This window comes from Diabrotica virgifera, chromosome 1, assembly GCF_917563875.1.
Source record: "Diabrotica virgifera virgifera chromosome 1, PGI_DIABVI_V3a".
NCBI lineage: Eukaryota > Metazoa > Arthropoda > Insecta > Coleoptera > Chrysomelidae > Diabrotica > Diabrotica virgifera.
In genome coordinates this window covers 76,559,826-76,581,466 of record NC_065443.1, presented here as the reverse complement: position 1 = coordinate 76,581,466, position 21,641 = coordinate 76,559,826, and the positions used below count along the sequence as shown (strand labels likewise).

Below are 21,641 nucleotides of genomic sequence, written 5' to 3'. Positions count from 1 at the left end.
TGTATATATATATATATATAATTGCCTATATATATATATATATATATATATATATATATATATATATATATATATATATATATATATAGGCAATTCAGACATATATTATACAAGTTTTCTACTTTAAAATGATATTGCCAATATTTAGGAGTTGCGTTTCTGGGACCACTTTACTGAAAGATAGTTCATTCGATTACATGAAATCAAACCCAACCCAAGAATATCCGCCACAAAAAAAATCGTAGTATGTGATCTGTCTTTAAAAAGACAACCAAATGCAACGGTGACAGTAAAATTCTCGTGTTAGAGATTCCATAGTAAATCACGAGGGAAAACCAGGAAAAAACCAGGATAGTATCACGAGGTTTTGCTCGCAACATAAAAAACAATAATAACATTTGCTATTTTTACAGAAAATGGAGTGAGTTAGAGAAGATCCTGATGAACATCATACAACAACTAGAAGGCGATACATTCCGTAAAAGTACACAATCAAATCAAAAATCAAAAAATCTGAGGAATTGCAGCTATTTGAAAAATGTGCAGAAATAGTTGTAAGGAAAAAATTGATGAGTTTCCCCTCAAAAATGACACTCACGCGAGAACTAAGAACTAATAATCATTGCAAGAGAATATAACTGGTTCAATAATTTTATTTAGCGATATTTGCTGTTTTTTTAAATTACAAGCAAAATATACTCACAGACAAAAATATTGCATAATGAATTGAAATTTTTTATGCTGCTATCCTTAGCCCCCTGTATCATAGGAATAAGATTTCTTTTCCAAATGCGATGTTTTAAAGTATATAAAAATGCTATAATCGGATTTAAATCTGATCTGGGCTATATCAGGCTATATGTAATGCTAATGCTAATCGCATCAATGTAAGTATTAAATAGATAAATAAATAAATAAATAGTTTATTTACGATTATACCAATTACAATAATTACAATCATTCAATAATTCATATATTAACAGTTTTAGAACAATAATAATTACATACAATTTACACAAAACAAATGAATAGAATAAATACATAAATGACAGTTTACAGTGACAGCCTGCATTGTATTTTAAACAGATTTTTTCAGTTTTTTTCGAAAGCTATTCAGAGAGCTAGAAAAAAAGTCTACATCTAAACCATTTCCAGATTGACACATCCGTCTTATAGGTCTATTTAGACAATAGTTTGTTTGTTGGTATTCTAAGTGAAAAACGTCCTTAGATCTTGTGCACCTTTGACAAACCCTAAGACCTACACTCTGCAAAATTTGAGGCGAATTCCGTTTACAATCTTGAAAAGAAAAACCAAATCTAGCATTAAACGACGATTTTCTAATGTTGGTATATTAAGCAATTTTAAAATGTCACAATACACTATATCTTCTGAAGAAATCCCTAATTTATAGCCTATAAAGCGTAGAAATTTTCTCTGAACTCTCTCAATGCTTTTAATATGACATTTATATAAAGGAGACCAAATAGTGCTGGAATCTTCCAGAACTGATCTAACCATAGAACAATACACACTTTTAAAACAATCCACATTATTGAATTCTGACAAGGTTCTTTTCAAAAATCCAAGTAATTTAAAAGCTTTATTACAAATAAAATTATAGTGATTTTTGAAACATAAAGTGGGATCAAAAAATACACCTAAATCCTTGAAAGTGTTTGTTGGTTCCAGAAATATATTATTTATAGAGTAATTAAAACAGATAGGTTGTGAGTTTACTAAAAAAGCGCATTATTTTACATTTATCGATATTAAGTGAAAGATCATTATTTGTACACCATTGTGAGAAATTGTTTACATCTTTTTGCATTTTTACACAGTCTCTAACATCCTTAATAATTCTAAAAATTTTCAAATCATCAGATACAACAAAATAACACAATTTTCAAAGATTTCTAAAATGTCATTTATGAAACAAATAAAAAGAATAGTCGATAAATGACCACTCTGTGGGACGCCAGACCTAACTAAAATTTCTTCATAAAGATAGTTCTTGACTTTGACAACCTGAAGCCTGTCTGTCAGGTAGCTCTCCAACCACTCAAGTAGGGATCCATGAATTCCTAGTGCTTCTAGTTTTTTAATAAGAATCTTGATGTTAACCCGATCGAATGCCTTTGAGAAGTCGGTATAGATCACATCGACCTGAGCCCCCTTCCCAAAGGCATCCAAAATGAATTCTTCTAAAATCACTAGATTTGTGGTTGTAGACCTACCCGGCATAAAAAAATATTTTTGAAGCAATAATTGACTCAAAAATCTTTGCAAAAATAGAAATTTTGGAAATGGGTCTGTAATTTTCTATACATGGTTTACTACCATTCTTAAAAATAGGAGAAATATAACTTTTTTCCACTCTTCTGGGAAAGTGCCAGTACTTAATGATAAACGAAAAATCTTTAGTAATACAGCAATTCACTATGCTAACAGCATGAAGACGTGCATTAGCACTGATATATCATATCTAATATAGGCTTTCAAATAGCAAAACATGATGTTCTAAAATGTTTTCATGGTACATATCAGTTGGCATTCGCCTAGTCACCTCCACGTGTTCGGTATGTCTTTTCAAAGCAATACACCCTTTTTAGCACTATGCCGCCACCACCGAAACTAACGCTTTGTATGAGGTTACAACTGACATACTGTTCGCCAACAAGTTTTGTAAATCTTGCTTCCATATGGTGAGTGGTATTTCTTGGAAAGGAGAGACCGAATTGGTGGAGGTGATTGAGTGAATGACAGCTGATATGTACATTAAAAAACATTTTAGAAGATCATTTTTTTCCATTTGCCAGCCATATTGGATAACAACTTCGTGTTAATGCACCATGATGCAAGTCTTCATGTCAGTAGAATAGTAAATACTTACCTTGATGAGATTCGATTTAAAAATTATATTGGCCACCATATAGCCCATATTAAATTTACATCCGATTATAACCTTTATATTTATGATACAATATTTATTTATTTATCGTACGGCATAGATACAATAAGAACACATAATTTAAAAAAAGAATGTGTGTGTACTTTGTACGCACGTAAGAAGTTATACTTCTATTATATGATTTCTTAAAAATAAATATACTTTAAACAGTTTGTTTTAATTTTTTTTAAACACCAAACTAATTTTGTGCTTACCGCTTTCAAAAAAATAAAAAAAAGTATAGGTTTGCACTGGATTCGAACTCATGACCTCTCGATCTCTGGCCGAATTAGTCGAGGCACTGAAGCACAAAAAAAGGCCTTACTCTCGATTTTTGACGCAGTAAGACGGATTTTAATGCAGTTTCGTGCGTTGGATTCGTGAGAATGTCAGGAAATTTTGTGAATTATTGTAATAAATAAGAAATCTGAAATTGCATTTGTGCATAAGAAAAATTCATTTCAAAAGTGCATTTTGAAATAGGCAATTTATTATAAATTTGCAACCCGGTAAATAGTTGGGCAAAATAGGTATTATTAATATCTATTAATGTTACTAAATGAAATATAAATATTTTGACGTTTCACAATTTGACAATTCACTTTTAACTGCAGTGCCTTAAAATTTTTAAAGCACCGGTGCTTTAAAGTAGCATTTTTAACGCTCCTATGGAGTGCTATAAATTGCATTTTTAACACGTTTGTAGAAAAATATATTTAAAAACACTAATATATTCTTTTCACACCTTTTCTGGACTGATAAATACATAAATTAAAACATTTAGTAACGAACTCTGAACTGCCTGTGTGCGCAGATTATTAAAATTTCACCCTCAATGAAATCGCGCCTAAAGAAGTATAACTTCAAAAAGGCAGTATAACTATTAACTAACCTTTGTTGTTTCTCTTCCCACAAATTTTAAAACGCAACAACCATACATAACCAAACCGTCAACCGTCCACACCACAGCTGTGCTACAGCTGCCATATTGGATAATTTTTTACATGTCATTTGAACATCCAATCAGAACAAAGTTATAATGCGCATGCGCCCGGATCGTAGGTTTTAACATATAAAAATTCACCCTCATATCGCGCGTAAAGAAGTATAACTTCAAAAAGTATATAAAACATTACATGAAGTATCACAAACGAACATCTAATGTATTAATATAATGTAAAACATTTTCGGTCGCATTCAGGAACTCATCGAAAACTCCAGGGTACCGCCTTCGGGGGCATTCCTCAATAATGTGGCGGACGGTCTGCCGTTGCGCACCACAGTCACACTCAGGAGTAAGGGTCTTTCCCCATCTATGCAAGCTGTCAGCACATCTACCGGTACCTGTTCCTATTCTGTTCAGCGCCGTCCATGTATTGTGGGGCAGTTCAAAGCCTGGCGGTTTCTGATCGATACAGGCCATTTGGTGTGATTCCTGTGGTGAGTCGCTGTGGTCCTGTGGTGAGTCGGTGATGATACAATAAAAGATCGCACTCGGAAAAGAAAGCCTATTTCTGTGACACTGGGGGCAGCACAAAAAATATTATTTCACACGTTAATTTCCAAATATGCAATATTTTTGTCCGTGAGTGTATATACCTATATTTTTTTAAATTCACCTTTTCCCGCTCCATTAACAAGTGAGCCTAAGGCACATAAATGCATTATTTGCGCCATATCATTTACTGCTTCTGCAATTCTAGGAAAGCATGAATTTTTGGTAGTGCTCTCAATTCTACTGAAGATATTTCTTAAATTCTAAAAAACAAACAAAATATGAATTAAAATTGACAATACTTTCTTCATAACATATACAGTATGATGCAAATGAAAGGAATAAATTCGTTATTTCGTAAACTGGCGACTTTAAGGATTAAATTAATTAATCTATTTTTTTTAATTAGATATACTTACAACATATTTTGAGTTTAACGCAAAATATTCTTCTTGCAAATGTGTGACTTGTTTTTGAAATAAAGCTTTTTCTTGTTGAATTTTAGCTACAGTTTGAGCTAAAACTTTATTTTTTCCTCTCAAAGCTTGATTGTCTAAAACAAGAAAAGTATATAAGTAAATAATGGGTAATATTACTAATATATCTAATGTTACTATGGTTCGTTTATAAATAAGAGTAGTAACATAAGAAGACTGATTTACACAGGGTAAACATATTTTGGGCAGCAATTTTCAAAACATCTTAATTTTTGACAACACAATATTTTGAATGTTTTTGAATTTACAGTAGAACTCCGCAAATCTGAACTAATTGGGGGGACAGTCTGTTCGGATTCCGAAAAGTTCAGATTATCCGAAAGTTAATCCAAACATTAATTAGTTAATCCTAACTAATAATTCAAAGCTTTCATTGTCGTTGATTTTAAGCCGCTGCACCTGTCTCACTCTCTCCCTCTTCCACCCATCTCAGATTAATGTCATTGATGCAGATCCAGTGTCATTGTTTGTGTTTAGTTGCTAACTCACTGGCTAGATTTACAATTTGAAGAAGCTCCATTTTTCCACGCTCCATTACAAGATGACCTAGAAGTCATACAGCAACAGGATGAGAAAACGAAAAAGAAAGTACAATTATAGAATGGATTGAAGCTGACGACAATGGGTACCAAGAATTTACGGATGAAGACATTCTAGACTTGGTTCAACCCAATGAACTGTCAATACGGATGGAATGGCCCTGTCCCATTCAAATAGTGAAGCGAGATTGCCACCAACATACAAGAGAGAGGTCCTAGAGAGAGAGACAGAGAATGTGCTGGAAAATTTGACAGGCCGTGTAATTTCAGTTGCCTATATCAACTTAAATCAGGGAAATGGACCTCATATTTTTTTAACTTGGTATCAGGGCTGATAGGCAGTATTTAAAAATTAAGTTAAGTTAATAAAATTTTAAAAATATGAGGTCTATTTCCCCGATTTAAGTTGATATAGGCAACTGAAATTACACGGCCTGTTAAATTTTCCAGCACATTCTCTGTCTCTCTCTAGGACCTCTCTCTTGTATCATGGCCGCATTAATTGTCTTCGTGCCTATTCCATCCGTATTGACAGTTCATTGGTTCAACCTCAAGGCAACCCTAACGAAGATGAAAGTGAGGAAGAAGTTTCCCTACCATATTGAGTGTCACACGGAGATCCCACTAAAACCCTGGGTGTGGCTCTGTATTATGTGGAGCAGAACTCTGCTGCGTTACCGGTCAATGTAATGTTTATGTGTAAATGGTTTAACATCGCTTAATCAATTCGCTGCACCTCCATGCGTTATAAAAAAGTGAGTGAGTTAAAGACCTATTAATCCCAGATTGTTCAATTTTCTGGTTTTACTCTCTCTAATAAACATGTTCTTAAGTTTTTGTCTTGAATTTTTTAATTTTTTTCACTTTATGTTGGTTTGGATTTGCCGAACATTCTACTGTATATTTCTTTAGGCACGATTGGGAAAAATGTTGAAAGTGAATTTTTATAAAAACGACATTATGAAGTAAAGTGAAATGAAGTGTGCAAAACAAAATGGCGGATCCAATATGGTCGAAAGCAGTTCGAAAATTTTATTTTAAACGCATATCTTTTTGTAATTTTATATTAGTTTATATTATTTATTTTATATAAGGTAGTTTTGAAATTGCTGATTACCAATACATTTTCTTTTTGAAGTATAATATTACTTATGTACAACCGCCCATACATATGCAACAATCGCCAGAATCATCTAATATACGTCATTTCACACTTTTGTATTCAAACAACTGCCAACAATGCAAAATCAGTTAATACATTGCGTGCGGGTGTCTGACTCTAAGACTTAGACTTATGACTGACAAAAAATACATATTTAAAATGTGCATAATCAATGGCATACATGCGTGCCATCCGGCATACATGAAAGGCATCATGTGGCTCACATGTATGCCATCAGTACAGAACGTGTTAAAGGCAGCTAAACCAATGTGATTCTGTATCTCTTCTGACTGAACATTTTAGGATTAACAAACATTAATCATAGAATTATGTACTTTGAGTGCATTTTTATGAAATTTTGATTATTTCACGAATATTTTTACTGTTTATTCATTAACAAATTTTAGGCATTTATTGTTATCAAATCTTTAGTCAACTTTTATCTTAAATTAATACATATTTAAAAAAGAAGAGTATGCTTTACAGCACTAAATTTATAACCCAGAAAACGTTTTACAGCATGTTCAATATAATATGCATTCTTAAATAAAGTTGTACATGGCTCACTTGTCCTGGGACTATTTATTTTACCTCATTACCACGTTTTCAGCATTTGGAACCACTGTGCAGTGGCTCAAACGGTTCAAATCAGCTTGTAGGTTGTATTCATACATATTCATGATTTTCTTATTAAGTTTTAAATCATCTGTGAACATGACAGAGTGTGAATGGACAAAACAGGAGACAATATCATTAACATAGATTTTAAACAGAAGAGGACCTAGGTGCGTACCCTGAGGTACACCAGATGGTACTTCTATCTCACTCGTTTAGAAGCCTTGAATACACACTACACATCGTTTACATGAAAAAACTAGAAGTAATAAATCCAAAAAACGAATAGCAGAAATTGAAAGCGACATGAAATCAAACACAACGAACCTAGCAAATAAAATGGACACGAATAAAAATATATATGAAGCTACAAATATAGCGAGGAACAAAAATGGTGAGATATATAAAAATACGGAACATAAGAAAAATGAAAAGGAAATCATAAAAATGGCTACATGGAACGTGCGAGGTATTAACGGTAAGGAAGAGGAAATAATTGAAGAGATGAAACTACAAAATATAGACTACTTGGGAGTAACTGAAATAAAAAAGAAAGGTAGAGGAATAGTAGATCTTAATGAGGATTACCGCTTATATTGGTCAGGAGTTGACTTAAAAGAATGGGGCGCGGGAGGTGTAGGCCTAATAGTAAAAACAGAAAAGATAAATAACATAATAGGTGAAAGATATATAAACGAAAGATTATTGGTAGTGGAAGTAAAACTAGAAAATACAAATATAACCAGCATAATCGTAGCATATGGGCCAAATGATAAATAATGCTAAAAAAGAGGAAAAAGATGAATTCTTTGAAATATTACGAGCAGAGATGGATAACGAAGGAGAAAACATTATATTAATGGGAGACCTAAATGGTAGAGTGGGAAGAGACAATAAAGGGATTGAACGATACTTAGGGCAACATGGAGAAGAAATGAAAAATGATAACAGAAACAGAATCATAGACCTATGTATAGCAAATGATATGGTTATAACGAATTCAAAATTTATGCACAAAGACATACACAAATATACTAGAGACATCTCATCGAGAAAAGAAAAATCCATAATAGACTATTTCCTAATTAAAAGAAAAGACCTAAAGATGATAAAAGACGTAAAGGTAAAAAGAGAGGCTGAAATAAGCACTGACCATTACTTGCTTATAATGGAACTAAGGGTGCACACACATAACACAACAGAAAAAAGAAAGAAGATAACTAAAGAAAAAATAAAAAGCTACAAATTAAGAGAAATAGATAGTAAAGAGGAATACCAGAAGAAGTTAACCAAACAGTTTGAGACTATAAAGGCAATTAACACAGGAATAGAAAATAAATGGAAGCAATTTAAGGAAATCATATTGAAAACAGCAAAAGAAGTATGCGGAACAACTAAAATCACAAACATATATTCGAAGAAAAGTAAATGGTGGACAGCAGAAATACAACATAAAGTGAAAGAAAAGAAAAAGTATGGAAAAAGTATCTAAAAACCAAATCAGAGGATGATTTCGAAAAATATAAAATGGCCAGAAACGACATTAAACAAGAAATTAAAACGGCAAAAAAGAAGTCTTGGGAAGATTTTGGACACAAAATGAATGAAAACTATTTTAATAACCAGAAATTGTTCTATGGTACATTGAAACAGCTAAGACAAAAGACAACACATAGATTAAGAAACATAAGAGATAAAGAAGGAAATATATTAACTACAGAAAGAGCAATAATGCAAAGATGGAAGCAGTACTTTGAAGAACTAACAGAATGGAAACAATATCAACATGAAAAAGAGGAAGACATGATCGAAAATACAGAGGAAATGCAGCAAATAACAAAAGAGGAAATTGCAGAAGCCATTGACAAATTAAAATTGGGAAAATCTCCAGGCCAAGATGAAATCACAGCTGAAATGTTAAAGTACATGGGTGAAAATTCAAAAGAAAAATTCCGAGAAATACTAAATGAAATAATCACAGCAAAGGAAATACCATCTGATTGGAAAACAGATATAATAGTACCACTGTTTAAGAAAGGAGACGCAAGAAATTGCGAAAACTATAGGGGTATTACATTGACAAGCGTTCCTGCCAAAATATTCAATAGAATAATTGAAAAAAGGCTAAGGGAACAACTAGAAATAAAATTAGAAGAATCCCAGCATGGCTTCAGAAAAGGAAGGAGTACCCAAGATCTGATATTCATATTGAGACGAATAGGAGACACTACACATCGTTTACATGACAGTGTCATAAGACTTTACAATGCTATGAATGAGTTAATTAAAAAAAAACTCGATATGCATGATACAACAGGGAACTTGCATAAATTTTTAAATTCGAAAAAAATGTTATAAATCACAACAGAACATAATTTAAAACATGTATCAAAGATAAAAAAGTTTTGTTTGTCTTTCGTTTGGCCCCTAAAGACGATTAAAAATTCAAATTCAAACAGGTGGTCCAAAACGCATCGTGACGTCACTTGGTTTTACATTTACATTTTTCCAATAAAGTAAACAGAATTTTAAATTAGACGTTATAAACGTCAGTAGAAAATACATTTATGTGACGTTACAAGTGTTTTTGATCGTTTGACCTATTCATAGAAAATTTTTACTTTTACAAAATGGTTTTATCTTCAATAGTAAACCTTCGTTCCTTTCCTTCAAAAACAGTATAAAACTACAATTTTAACAAACTGGTATACATTATTACAATGACATACGATAAATGTCATTAGAATATAAATATTTTTGACTTATTCCACGACGATGAGCTTGCCAAATACCCAAGTAGGTTGAGGCCAATAAATTAAAGAATGAGAAGAAGAATATACCTAAATATAAGTTTGTGTCTAGGTATACGCTAACGTGTACGCAAATAAAAAAGTTAGAGTGTCAGTGATTTCTTATTTTTTATTTGTTTAGTGTTTGTTTTTAAATTAACTACGGAGTGCGGACAATTATTTAGTTCTTTTAATGAGTTTAAGAACATTTTAAAACAGTATGCAAAAGATAAGAGACTATAAATTAATATATATTTTTTTAGTTATAAATGAAATAGTATTACCGTAAAAGATTAAAATAAAAGGAAGACCTAAAGCTTTCACAATAATAATTAACTTGTTTTAAAGCTATTATCCTTGTGGCATTTTTGTAATCAACTATTCTAAATGGGAACTAAGCCACAATTTAACTAAAAAATTGATTTTATTAACGTTTCGACTTCTAAACCGGATGTCGTTGTCAAAATACAAAATATTATTAAATTAAACAAAAATGTTGTTGCTTAGTAAAAAATTTTTTCCAATATTTTATTTAATCTGACTAATTTTTGTATTTTGACAATGACATCTGATCTGGACGTCTAAACGTTAATAACATATTTTTTTTACGGTTCTAAAAATCAAACAGGAGTAGGATGTGCTATGTATGTGCAAAATACCCATCAACATAATAATTACAAATTATCTAGTATTAGTAGTATTTTTACAGCTGAGATTATAGCCATCGAAAAAGCTCTAGAATGGATCAAAGAGAATAATATTGAAAAAGCTGTGATAATAACAGACTCCAGATCTGCAATATATGCAATTGAAAATACTGATTTTAGTTCATACAAATAAAAAATTTTATGTAATATAAAAAATAATTTGTCTAAAGTGGAAGCAGTATTTATATGGGCAAAAGGGCATGTCGGTATACTGGGTAATGAGAAAGTGGATGAGTTGGCCAAAGATGCAATAAAAAAAGGTGAGATACTAACTCACATCTTATCGACAGATGCAATAAATGACGTCAAAGTTAGAATAAATAAAATATGGAAAAAAGAATGGAAAAATATTACAAGCATGTCAAAAAATTTATATTTTTCTTTACATCAAGAACTTCCTCCGTCACCTGAATACATATTTAAATATAACCTGCCAAAGCAAGATATTTCTACTATCGTCAGATTAAAAACTCGACACGGGAAATATGAGGCACATCTGCACAAATTAGGAATAATTAATTCATCAGTATGTTTTTGTGATAATGTTTCGATTAGAGATTTAAACCATATTTTCTTGGAATGCAAAATTAACGAGAGATATATAAATCAATTATATTACAATTTACGACAAACACAAGTTCATTTTCCAATTAGTATAGAATATCTACTAAGTTGTCATAAAATGGAAATATTTAAATTACTCATAAACTACTTGAAAGAAACAAATATAATCATTTAAGTGAAATACGTATAAATATAACAAAACTAATAAATTGAGGTAAAAATAAAATAAAAATCTGTGGCTAACGGACTCGCATCCAAGCCATTTTTTCACACACACACACACACACACACACACACACACACACACACACACACACACACACACACATATTTTTTTTAGTTAAATTGTGGCTTATTTTGCATTTAGAATAGTTGATTATAGTAATTCACTTATGTATAAAAATTATTTTAACAATATTTTGTACCTACATGTCATGTCAACTAAATACATATAATTATTTTGCTAACCTAAATATATACTTTTATAATATACACATTGATTTATTACAATTAAGTTTGAAACATCTGAATAGTTCTGCTTCCCGTCCCTTAACAAATATGTTTCCATCAAACAAATACTAAACATATCAAAATAGCATGTACCAAAATATATAGTAACTGCGCAAGCTAAATAATGATGTCACTGGCTTGATGAAGTTTAATTCGCGTCTACCTAACTTTTTTATTTGCGTACACGTTAGCGTGTACCTAGACACAGCGAAATATAACCATAATAAAAACTAATGCAAAACTATGTGACGTCACATGCCGTTTGAACTATTTTATACCGCTGAAGACTTTAAATATGTATTTCTAAGTTATTACGAGTTTTTGAAGCGTGAAATTTTGGAAATCTCATTTTTAAACAAAACTGAACATTATTATCTAATAAAAAAAATGTGCAAGTTCCCTACTGACAATGGTCACCATGATATCAACAGTAAAAATTCAGAATGACTCATCACCATTTGAAATAGCACAGTGAAGTGACTGAAGGTTTTCCTCTCTGATTTTGTTGAACCTGCATCGATTTTCATGAAAATTAGTGAGTAGTTAGAAGATACCTCAAGAAACAAAAGTGACATGGTGTCTGGTGGGAGCTGTTTTACTATTTCAGATGATGTAACATAAAAATCATTCATGGCACAACCAAATTTAAATAAATAGGAGACTGACTTACAGAATAATGAGGAACCAATAGAGGGAATTCTGGAATATAGACACATCTTACTTATTGTCATCAATCCCACTGTTCTCAAAGGGGTTGATACAGAAAAAAGAAATCATTTTATTTTAAAATTATGGAACTAGTTTTTTATAAGTAAATAACTTATAAAAAGGTGAAGAGTATAATAAATTATTGATATTGCAAGGGTTTCTATTAAAAAAAACACTCATTCAAGCTATAGTTAATATAATCATAAGTTTTCTTACTATTTTATTTTAATTTCATATTCAGGTAGGTATTCTAAACGAGATATTTTTTATTTTCAACAGTACAACATAGGTAGGTATTTGAAAAATAAAAACAAGCTTTACTGTCATTTTTTGTTGAATTAATATCCTAAGATGGTAAATAGTCTATATAATAAATCGAAAATGTAGAACCAGACTGGACGAAATTTGATCGGTATTTATCTTTAGAAATAATTGTAGGTAGATTTGAGTTGATTATAGTGAAAATCATTTGAAAAAAGTAAATGGGAATCTTACCAATTTCCATTTTTATGTAATTTTCAGATTGGTCAAGTGATAGTGATTCTACACTAGATCTTTTTCTTCGTCCCATTTTTAATTTCACTTTAAAAGTTTATAATTATTTAAACTTGCATCAAAAACACAAATTACACAAACATAAACTTGTAACGAGCTTCAAAATACTTCAACTTGAAACTTGAACTTCAAACTTCAAATCGGTTTTAATTAGGGATTCCAATGAACTGTCAGTGGTGGCCGGTGGATGGCTAAACTGACATGGCCATAGACATAGTTAAGGGGGGTGGTCATTTCGTATCTAATGTTTACATTGAATATTGACAAATTTGTAAAGAATATCCTGTTTGGTTTTGTTTTTTTGTTAATTGTGTAGCGAAATTTGTGAAATTGTGATAGCAAATTAAATATGAAGTGGTTTAAACATTGGATACGCCTATGGATGACAGTTTCGCCATCCAGCAGCCATATTATATCACCTGATTTGGAATGCCTAATTAGGCATTCCAAATCACGTGATATAATATGGCTGCTGGATGGCAAAACTGTCATCCATAGGCGTATCCAATTATTAAACCACTTCATATTTAATTTGCTATCACAATTTCACAGATTTCGCTACACAATTAACAAAAAAACAAAACCAAACAGGATATTCTTTACAAATTTGTCAATATTTAATGTAAACATTAGATACGCGAGGACCACCCCCCTTATCTATGTCTATGGCCATGTCAGTTTAGCCATCCACCGGCCACCACTGACAATTCATTGGAATCCCTAATTTAAAGAGAAGCTGACAATATTTGACAATGACAGTTATATAATCTGTGGTATACAGTCCGTCTAATCCTAGAGGTATACAGTCCGTCTAATTTACTTACCGTTGCACGTCATTATTTACGTTAGAGATCTAAGTTGACAGTTGCCCAATTACAAAAAATTCTTAAATTCATTTTACATCAAATACATCACACAATTTTTGCAGAAGTGGATTATACAGCAAAACAAATTAATATTCAATGTAAATAAATAAAAACTTTAGAAATAGAAAACAAGAATTAAGTTTTAATCTTAAGTTAAAGTAAATAATAAAAACAGTAAATATAATGAAACAAATACTTAGTGGTGGGCTCTCCAACTAAAAGTTGCGGTGATGACACTTCATATTTGTTTATATACTTTTAAGGCCGCGTCCCACCATCAAATAATTTGAGCAAACTGAAAGTGACAGTTAGTGACGTCACATCCTGAGTGTTCATTGTGGATAATAATGAAAAATTTTAATTTTAAATAAAGTACAAACAAGTTAGACAACTCAATACAAAAAATTTGTTCAAACTAGACTGATAGTGAGAGCACAGGATTTTTAGAATTTCAAAAAAACTGCAATTGTGACGTCACTTTGACGTACTTCCGGAGTTTGCCCAAACTGTTTGATCAAATTATTTGATGGTGAGACGCGGCCTTTAAAGTATATAAACAAATATGAAGTGTCATCACCGCAACTGTCAAATAAATGTTACCAATTTATGCCAAAATGTCACCTTCGTTCGATAATAATTACAGTGTATTCCGAACAAATGTGCTCCATAAAAACGCTTTATAATCCATTTATATATATACAAATTAAATGAAACATATTGTGTATTTCTTTAAGTTAACATTAATAGAAATCTTTAAATATTATTTCTACGCGTATATTATAATAAAATATGCCTAGTGGCTGTAACGCCAGTGTACTCGGCAAAGTGATTCTAAAAAAGAACACACCTACCGCCTAAATATTTCATGTTTCGATGGCAACATTTCGATGGCTTTTATTATATGAAAACCTCTTACCTCAGTTTACAGAAAATTTTACAGGAGAGTCTTTAAACTGAATTCAGGGCCGTAAGTACAATGTTGGGGGTCCCGGGGCACACGTGATCTGGGCGCCCCTACCGGGGGCTCCGGAATTTTTTTTTATTTAACCCCTTGAAAACGCATTTTAATGCATTCCATGACTGAAGTTTCTTGTACCTATGTATTGCTATTTTAGTTGACCAACACAAAAAAAAAATCGAAATCACGTTATTTTAAGATAAATCATTTTACAAGTACAGTGGAACCTCGATAACTCGGATTAATCGGGACTGCGGGCGATTCGGGTTATCGAAAATCCGAGATAGCCAGAGAATATGGTAAAAATTAATAAAACACGGTATACTTACAGATAAACTCTGTTAGAATTGAAATAACATGTAATATTTTTATAAATATGCACAGTACCTACTCACTAAAATTACTAAAAAAAACACCAAACACAAACGTAAGCGAACAATACAAGACACACAATACATCAGTCACAACGATCAATGTTATTTAAGAGCAGTGAAAACTAAAGACCATTGTTTATAAAAGAATTTTTTAAATAGTCTTTCCTAAACAATGCTGACAGTTTGAAATAAAAAGGAATAGGTACTACAGACAGGTGGCTGTTGTTTCTGCGGCGTGTGCTATGAGCCATTTTTAATATCGTATAGTTCAAATTACACACATAAACATTATCTCTCAAATATTATATTACATACATTTTTATTGTTGAAAGGTTTGTCTCATAATTAACTATTTTGATGGGAAATAAGCCACAATTAAATTGAAAAATACAAAATATTGAAAATCAAAATGTTTATCTGATGAAAATCGGTCCGGGTTAGCCGGACTTCCGGGTTATAGGGGCCGACTTGTCGGGGTTCCACTGTACCATCAAATAACATCTTAATAACGTACACTAAGAACGAAATAAAGATGAAAACTTAGAAACAAACAAGAATCAGCAAGGTCTGAACAATTGTTTCAAATGATGAAATCACAACAAGAAGAAAATAAATTATGAACAGAAAGACAAGAATAGGCTTAATATAGAGACAAACAAGTCAAATGCAAGCAATGAAAGAAGAAAATAAACGACAAATGAAAGGTATTTTCTTGTCTTTCTGCTATTAGCAGAAAGATAAGAAAACGCCTTAGGATTTAAAAGTAAAACAACAAAATGAACAGAACAGATAAAACAAAAACGGATAATGTAATGAAACAATAAGAAGAAAATGTCTTTAAACTTCAAAACCGAATGTAAAAATATTAAGACATAAAGGTTTATTTAGAGAAAATGCAGGAAGAATTAAACCAGATTGCTGAGCAGATACAGAAAACTAAAAAGGAAAAAGTGGAAGAAAAATTGAATGAGATAGGAAAATGTCAAAAAGGAGAAGATTCTCGGGAATCGCCAAAAAGGAAGTGTCAAAAAGGAGGAGACCCTCGGATCCTCTAAGAGAGCAGAATTCAATTTGGCGGTTATATTAGAAAACGACATCCGGCACCTTTCCTTAAAGTGTTAAAAAACAAATTCCAACATATGCAGAATTTCGAAGACTGCAAAGACATTATAAGAAGCCATCTAAAAGACGAAGCTGCTTTGTGGTTTGAAAGCAAAGAAAAGAGGTTAATTCATGGAGAGATTTTGTGACAAAATTTTTTATAATGGTGCAGGTGAAAAAGGTTAAAATCGATGTTTGAAGTTGTTAGAATTAATTTATGCAGTGTACTTTTTACAACCGGACAACTCGAAGTAGAACTTGACTGAAAGTACTTTAAAAAGTTTATTATTTGACCTCGTTAAAATCAATGTACGGCCAACAAAAAGAGATCCCTACGGGACCCCTTAGCCGGGGGCCCCGGGGCACTGCCCCGGTTGCCCCAATGGTAGTTACGGCCCTGACTGAATTTCTGCATATTCTCGCCTAAAATATTTGTGAAAAATTTATTGTAACGATCTTAATGTGTTCAGAATCAAAAATATCTAAAAACAGTTTTTTGTTCTTAGGTTAGAGTCTACAGAAATTCAGATGAAAGTCCCTCCGTCCCTCAAGTTTTCTGTAAAACGAGATAAGAGGTTTTCACACTAAGCCATCGATTTATGGGGTCCGAGAAGTTAGCTACAGTTCGTCTAATTTACTTACCGTTGCACGTCATTATCTACGTTAGAGATCTAGTTGACATTGTTGCCTAATTACAAAAAATTCTTGAATTTATTTTAAATCATACATCACACAATTTTTGCGAAAGTGAATTATACAGCAAAACAAATTAATATTCAATGTAAATAAATAAAAATTTTAGAAATAGAAAACAAGAATTGTTATAATCTTACGTTAAAGTACCAAGGGCGAATATAAGGGGGGGCCGAGGGGGCCCGGGCCCCTCCCGAAATAAAAATAAATAAATGAAAAATGGTTGATGAAGTTAAAAAATACAAGTTAACACAAAATATTGAAGTGGATGGAGATTGATTGATTTTATGGAGATTGATATATACTGTTTGTTGTGCATGCTGGCTGTTCGGAAGGATTTATCCAAGGAGCATAACTGGTTTATAGAGCCTACACTACTATTTTATAGTGGAGATTATCATTGTCAAATGAATTCCAAAATTTTTGAAAAATATGTAATAGAAAAATTGTTAAGACATTAAACAAGAAAAAGGGGAAAAAGCTCGGACTCGGAAGTAGGTGCTAATTATGGTAACCCCTCACTTACGTCCGTGCATTATTCTCCCCTTCCTTTTTTGGGATCTCCCTAAACGGCAACTTTGCTCAGAGTCGTTCTTAACGGAGCCAGTACATTTTACTTACTACCGCTTTAATTTTAGAGATATGGCAACGCTGTGCGGAACGTTCTCGGCGCATGCTGTGTTGATTGTTTTCAGAGAAGCGTCAGTTACAAACTGCAATTAAGTGGTGTTGAGTTTGCTTTATTTGTTATTCGTTTGTTGTTATCCGTTGTTATATAGTTCAGCTCATTTCGTTATGAAGAGACAAGCTTCAATTGAAACCTTTTTTACGAAAAGGCTAAACGTAAGTGAACCTAGTGAAGTTAACTGTGCCGTTAGCAATGATGCTGCGTCTTCTGTTGTTGCTACTACGAGCACCGATCCATTTCCAGTAGCAGAGGACCGTAACCAGTTAGGCTTATTACAAGTAAGAGCAAACAAATATGATATTGGACACTATTGTCAAATCAACTCTACTCAAAGCTTAACAAATGAAGAAAAAAATTCACTGTTAGAAAATGTTTGGAAACCTCCGATTGGATATAAATTTCCTACTATTTCTAGTTCAAACCATGCTAGATCTTTTCAAATGAAATGGCTAGAAGAATTTAAGTGGTTAGCATATTCCGAGGAAAAATCTGGGTCATTTTGTAAATACTGCGTAATATTTTCTCACTCCGAAACTGTAGGAAAAGGAGACCACCAAATGTCAGGGGCATTGGTAAATAAGGCTTTCACTAATTTGAAAAAGGCAAAAGAAGTATTTGGTAAACACGAAAAATGTACATATCACAAACGATCAATTTTGGTAGCTCAAAATACAAAATCTGTTGTAACTAAAAAATCGGAGAGTGTTATCAATCAACTAAATGCTCAAAGAATAATAGATATTAAAGAAAACAGGAAAAAGCTTATTCCTATAATAGAAAGTATAAGATTTTGCGGGAGGCAACAAATAGCACTAAGAGGCCACCGTGACAGTGGACGAATAGGCTTAGAAGAGCCAGAAAAAAATGATGGAAATTTCCGATCATTGCTCAGATACAGGGCTAACAGTGGAGACAATGATCTAAAACTTCAATTATTGAGCAGTGGTGGTAAGAGTATGTACACAAGTTCTTTTATTCAAAATGAACTGATTAGCACGTTTGGTCATTTGATACAAAGTCAGATTGTCACAAATGTCAGAAAATCTATTTTTTACTCTGTTTTGGCAGACGAAACAACTGACATTAGTCAAGTTGAACAGTTTTCTCTTTGTGTACGGTATGTCGACGACTCATCATATAAAATCAGAGAAGATTTCCTGACTTTTGTTCCAGTGTATGACGTTACTGGGGCAGCATTAGCTAACACAGTTTTGGATACCTTGTCAAGCTTAGGGCTTGACCTGAACAAATTGAGAGGCCAAGGGTACGATGGTGCTTCCACGATGAGAGGGCCCTTCAGAGGGGTGCAAGCGTGCATCAAACAGAAACTGCCTCTAGCGTTGTACACACACTGTTCTTCACATACCCTAAACTTATGTTTATCAGATGCAAGTAACATACCTTCTATAAAAAATTGCATGGGCGTTATTAAAGAAGTCTGCGCATTCTTCCATAAGTCAGCCAAAAGAACTGAAGTATTAAAATTAACCATTACTGAATGTTGTCCTGAACAAAAGAAAAAGAAACTTATTTCTTTATGTGAAACAAGATGGGTGGAGAGGCATGACTCGGTGCTTTTATTTAAGGAACTATTGGAACCCGTCAGTCTTTCCCTTTTGAAAATTGAAGAAGAATCAAGTGACTCAGCGCCTAAGGCACACGCTCTAGGTAGTTCTATCACTCAATTTCAATTTCTTGTAAATACTTTTGTTTTGAGCCATATGCTGTCTAAAACACATAACTTATCTGAGAATCTTCAAAAAAAGAACTTAGATCTCACACAGGCTGTGAAAAATGTTTCGAATGTCTTAGATCTGCTTTCAAAAGAAAGGGAAAATGCCGATAACAACTTTAAAGTCCTGTATAGTCAAATACAGGAGCGGGCTGACAAACTTAAGATTAAAGAGGAGGTTCCTAGAATTTGCCGCCTTCAAACAGCCCGCAACAACGTTCCATACAGTACCCAAGAAGAGTACTATCGCCGAGCTGTTTATTTACCTTACCTAGACGATTTTTGCAATTCGCTGAAGGAACGCTTTGAGTCTCACAAGGAAACAGTTGCATCCTTACAAAACATCCTTCCAGAATTTTGTATCAAAACTGATTTCTGTGCATTGGAACCTGCTTTCAATTCCTATGAAGAGGATTTGTCCCATAATGAGGTTGTGGAAAGCGAGTTCATGCTGTGGAAAGAAAGGTGGAGCCAAGAGAAGTATGAAAATCTTCCCAAGTCAGCCGTAAGCTCTCTTGAAAAATGTGACCAAGATTTCTTCCCAAACATTTATGTTCTATTAAAACTGTTCTGCCTGTTTCTGTGGCAACCGTGGAAAGATCGTTCTAAAGTTTAAGAAGGCTAAAAACATACTTGAGAAATAGCACTTCGGAAAATAGGCTTAATGGGCTAGCGTTGCTTTCAATCCACAGAGACTTTGCAATAAGCAATGAAGAAGTTCTTGACAAGTTTGCGAGTGTACCAAGAAACCTTGATTTTGTGTTGTAAACTTAAAATATAAAAGTTGTAATAAAGTTGTAAACTTAAAATATTAAATTAAAATAAAAATATACCAATTTTTTAAATTTTTTTTTCGTGGGAGTATACCCGAACCCCCCTCTGCTTATTCCATACCCCCCCCCGGATTCCCCGGTTATTGGGCCCCCCCCAAAATATTTTCCTATATCCGCCACTGTAAAGTACATAATATAAACAGTAAATATAATGAAACAAATACTTATAGTAAAGAATATAAACAAATATGAAGTGTCATCACCGCAAATGTCAAATAAATGTTACCAATTTATGCCAAAACATCACCTTTGTTCTATTATAGTTACAGTGTATTAAATGAAACATATTCGCTCTGAGCGTTAACAAAGTGTCAAAGCAAAATCGACCGACCTGCTCATGGTGGCGGTTTTTTGAAATTTCATCAGGACGCTTCGTGTATGTTTAAATGAGACATTTAAAAAAAATGCCGTGTCCCGCTAGTGATATATATGTATTAATATAAACAGAAAATAAAAACGCACTTAATCTGATATAAATTCTTCTATTTCCAATATTGATTATCAGTTTGATTTTGTATACATAATCTCACTATCGCAGTTTATGTCAATAAATCTTTATTAACGAAAAAGAAAATATTTTTGTTGCACTATAAATTACAGTATAAATTAATAACTAATGAATTCTAACAATTGTATTCGGTTATTATCACTACAAAATAAAATATTCAAGTTTAACAAAATAATCCCATAAGACTCAATGTTAAAACGTCCTGACAAAATCTGACAGCGTGTCACGTGACTGTAAGTAGAGGGGAGACGCACGGAGCCAATTATTGTGTATTTCTTTAAGTTAACACTAATAGAAATCTTTAAATATTATTTCTACGCGTATATAATAACATATGTCTAGTGGCTGTAATGCCAGTGCACTCGGCAAAATGATTCTAAAAAAGAACACACCTACCGCCTAAATATTTCGTGTTGGCATCATGTGACGTCACAAGCTATGACGCGGATGACGTGCAACGGTAAGTAAATTAGATGGAGTATAAGTCGTACCATCAATGCAAGACTATCACAACCCAAAAATTACCATTTTTTGTTTTTTATGAATCTGTAATGGTAATGGGTAGTCTAACATAATGCAAGAGTATTATAACTTAATATTGTTTAATAATGTCTTATATTAAATTTTGAGTTATAATACTCTTTCATTATGTTAGACTACCCATTACCATTACAGATTCATAAAAAACAAAAAATGGTAATTTTTGAGTTGTGATAGTCTTGCATAGGGCTTTTCATCGATTGTCATTTGTTTCGAGCTTCTGTCAAATGTTGTATAATCTGTGTATAATATTAATA

The 21,641-nt window shown here is 32.5% G+C and overlaps 2 protein-coding genes across 4 annotated transcripts in view; one reads left to right on the top strand and one right to left on the bottom strand.

Annotated features, from left to right (window-relative positions):
- LOC114334747 (histone H3.v1) overlaps positions 1–13,451 on the bottom strand; it is a 109,029-nt gene extending 95,578 nt beyond the window's left edge. The window contains exons 1-3 of one of the 3 annotated variants that reach the window (XM_028284836.2): positions 13,032–13,451; positions 4,865–4,998; positions 4,570–4,708 (exon numbers count right to left, since the gene is read on the bottom strand). In XM_028284836.2, coding sequence (XP_028140637.1) covers positions 4,570–4,708; positions 4,865–4,998; positions 13,032–13,107 — 349 coding nt within the window. In that variant the 5' untranslated portion in view covers positions 13,108–13,451. The remainder of the gene's footprint in view (positions 1–4,569; positions 4,709–4,864; positions 4,999–13,031) is intronic. The other 2 variants (XM_028284837.2, XM_028284835.2) reach the window with 2 other exon arrangements.
- A 5,738-nt stretch (positions 13,452–19,189) lies between these two features.
- On the top strand, positions 19,190–20,119 carry LOC126891052 (52 kDa repressor of the inhibitor of the protein kinase-like). Its single transcript, XM_050660232.1, has one exon. The coding sequence runs from the start codon at positions 19,190–19,192 to the stop codon at positions 20,117–20,119; it is 930 nt and encodes a 309-aa protein (XP_050516189.1).
- The last annotated feature ends 1,522 nt before the right edge of the window (positions 20,120–21,641 follow it).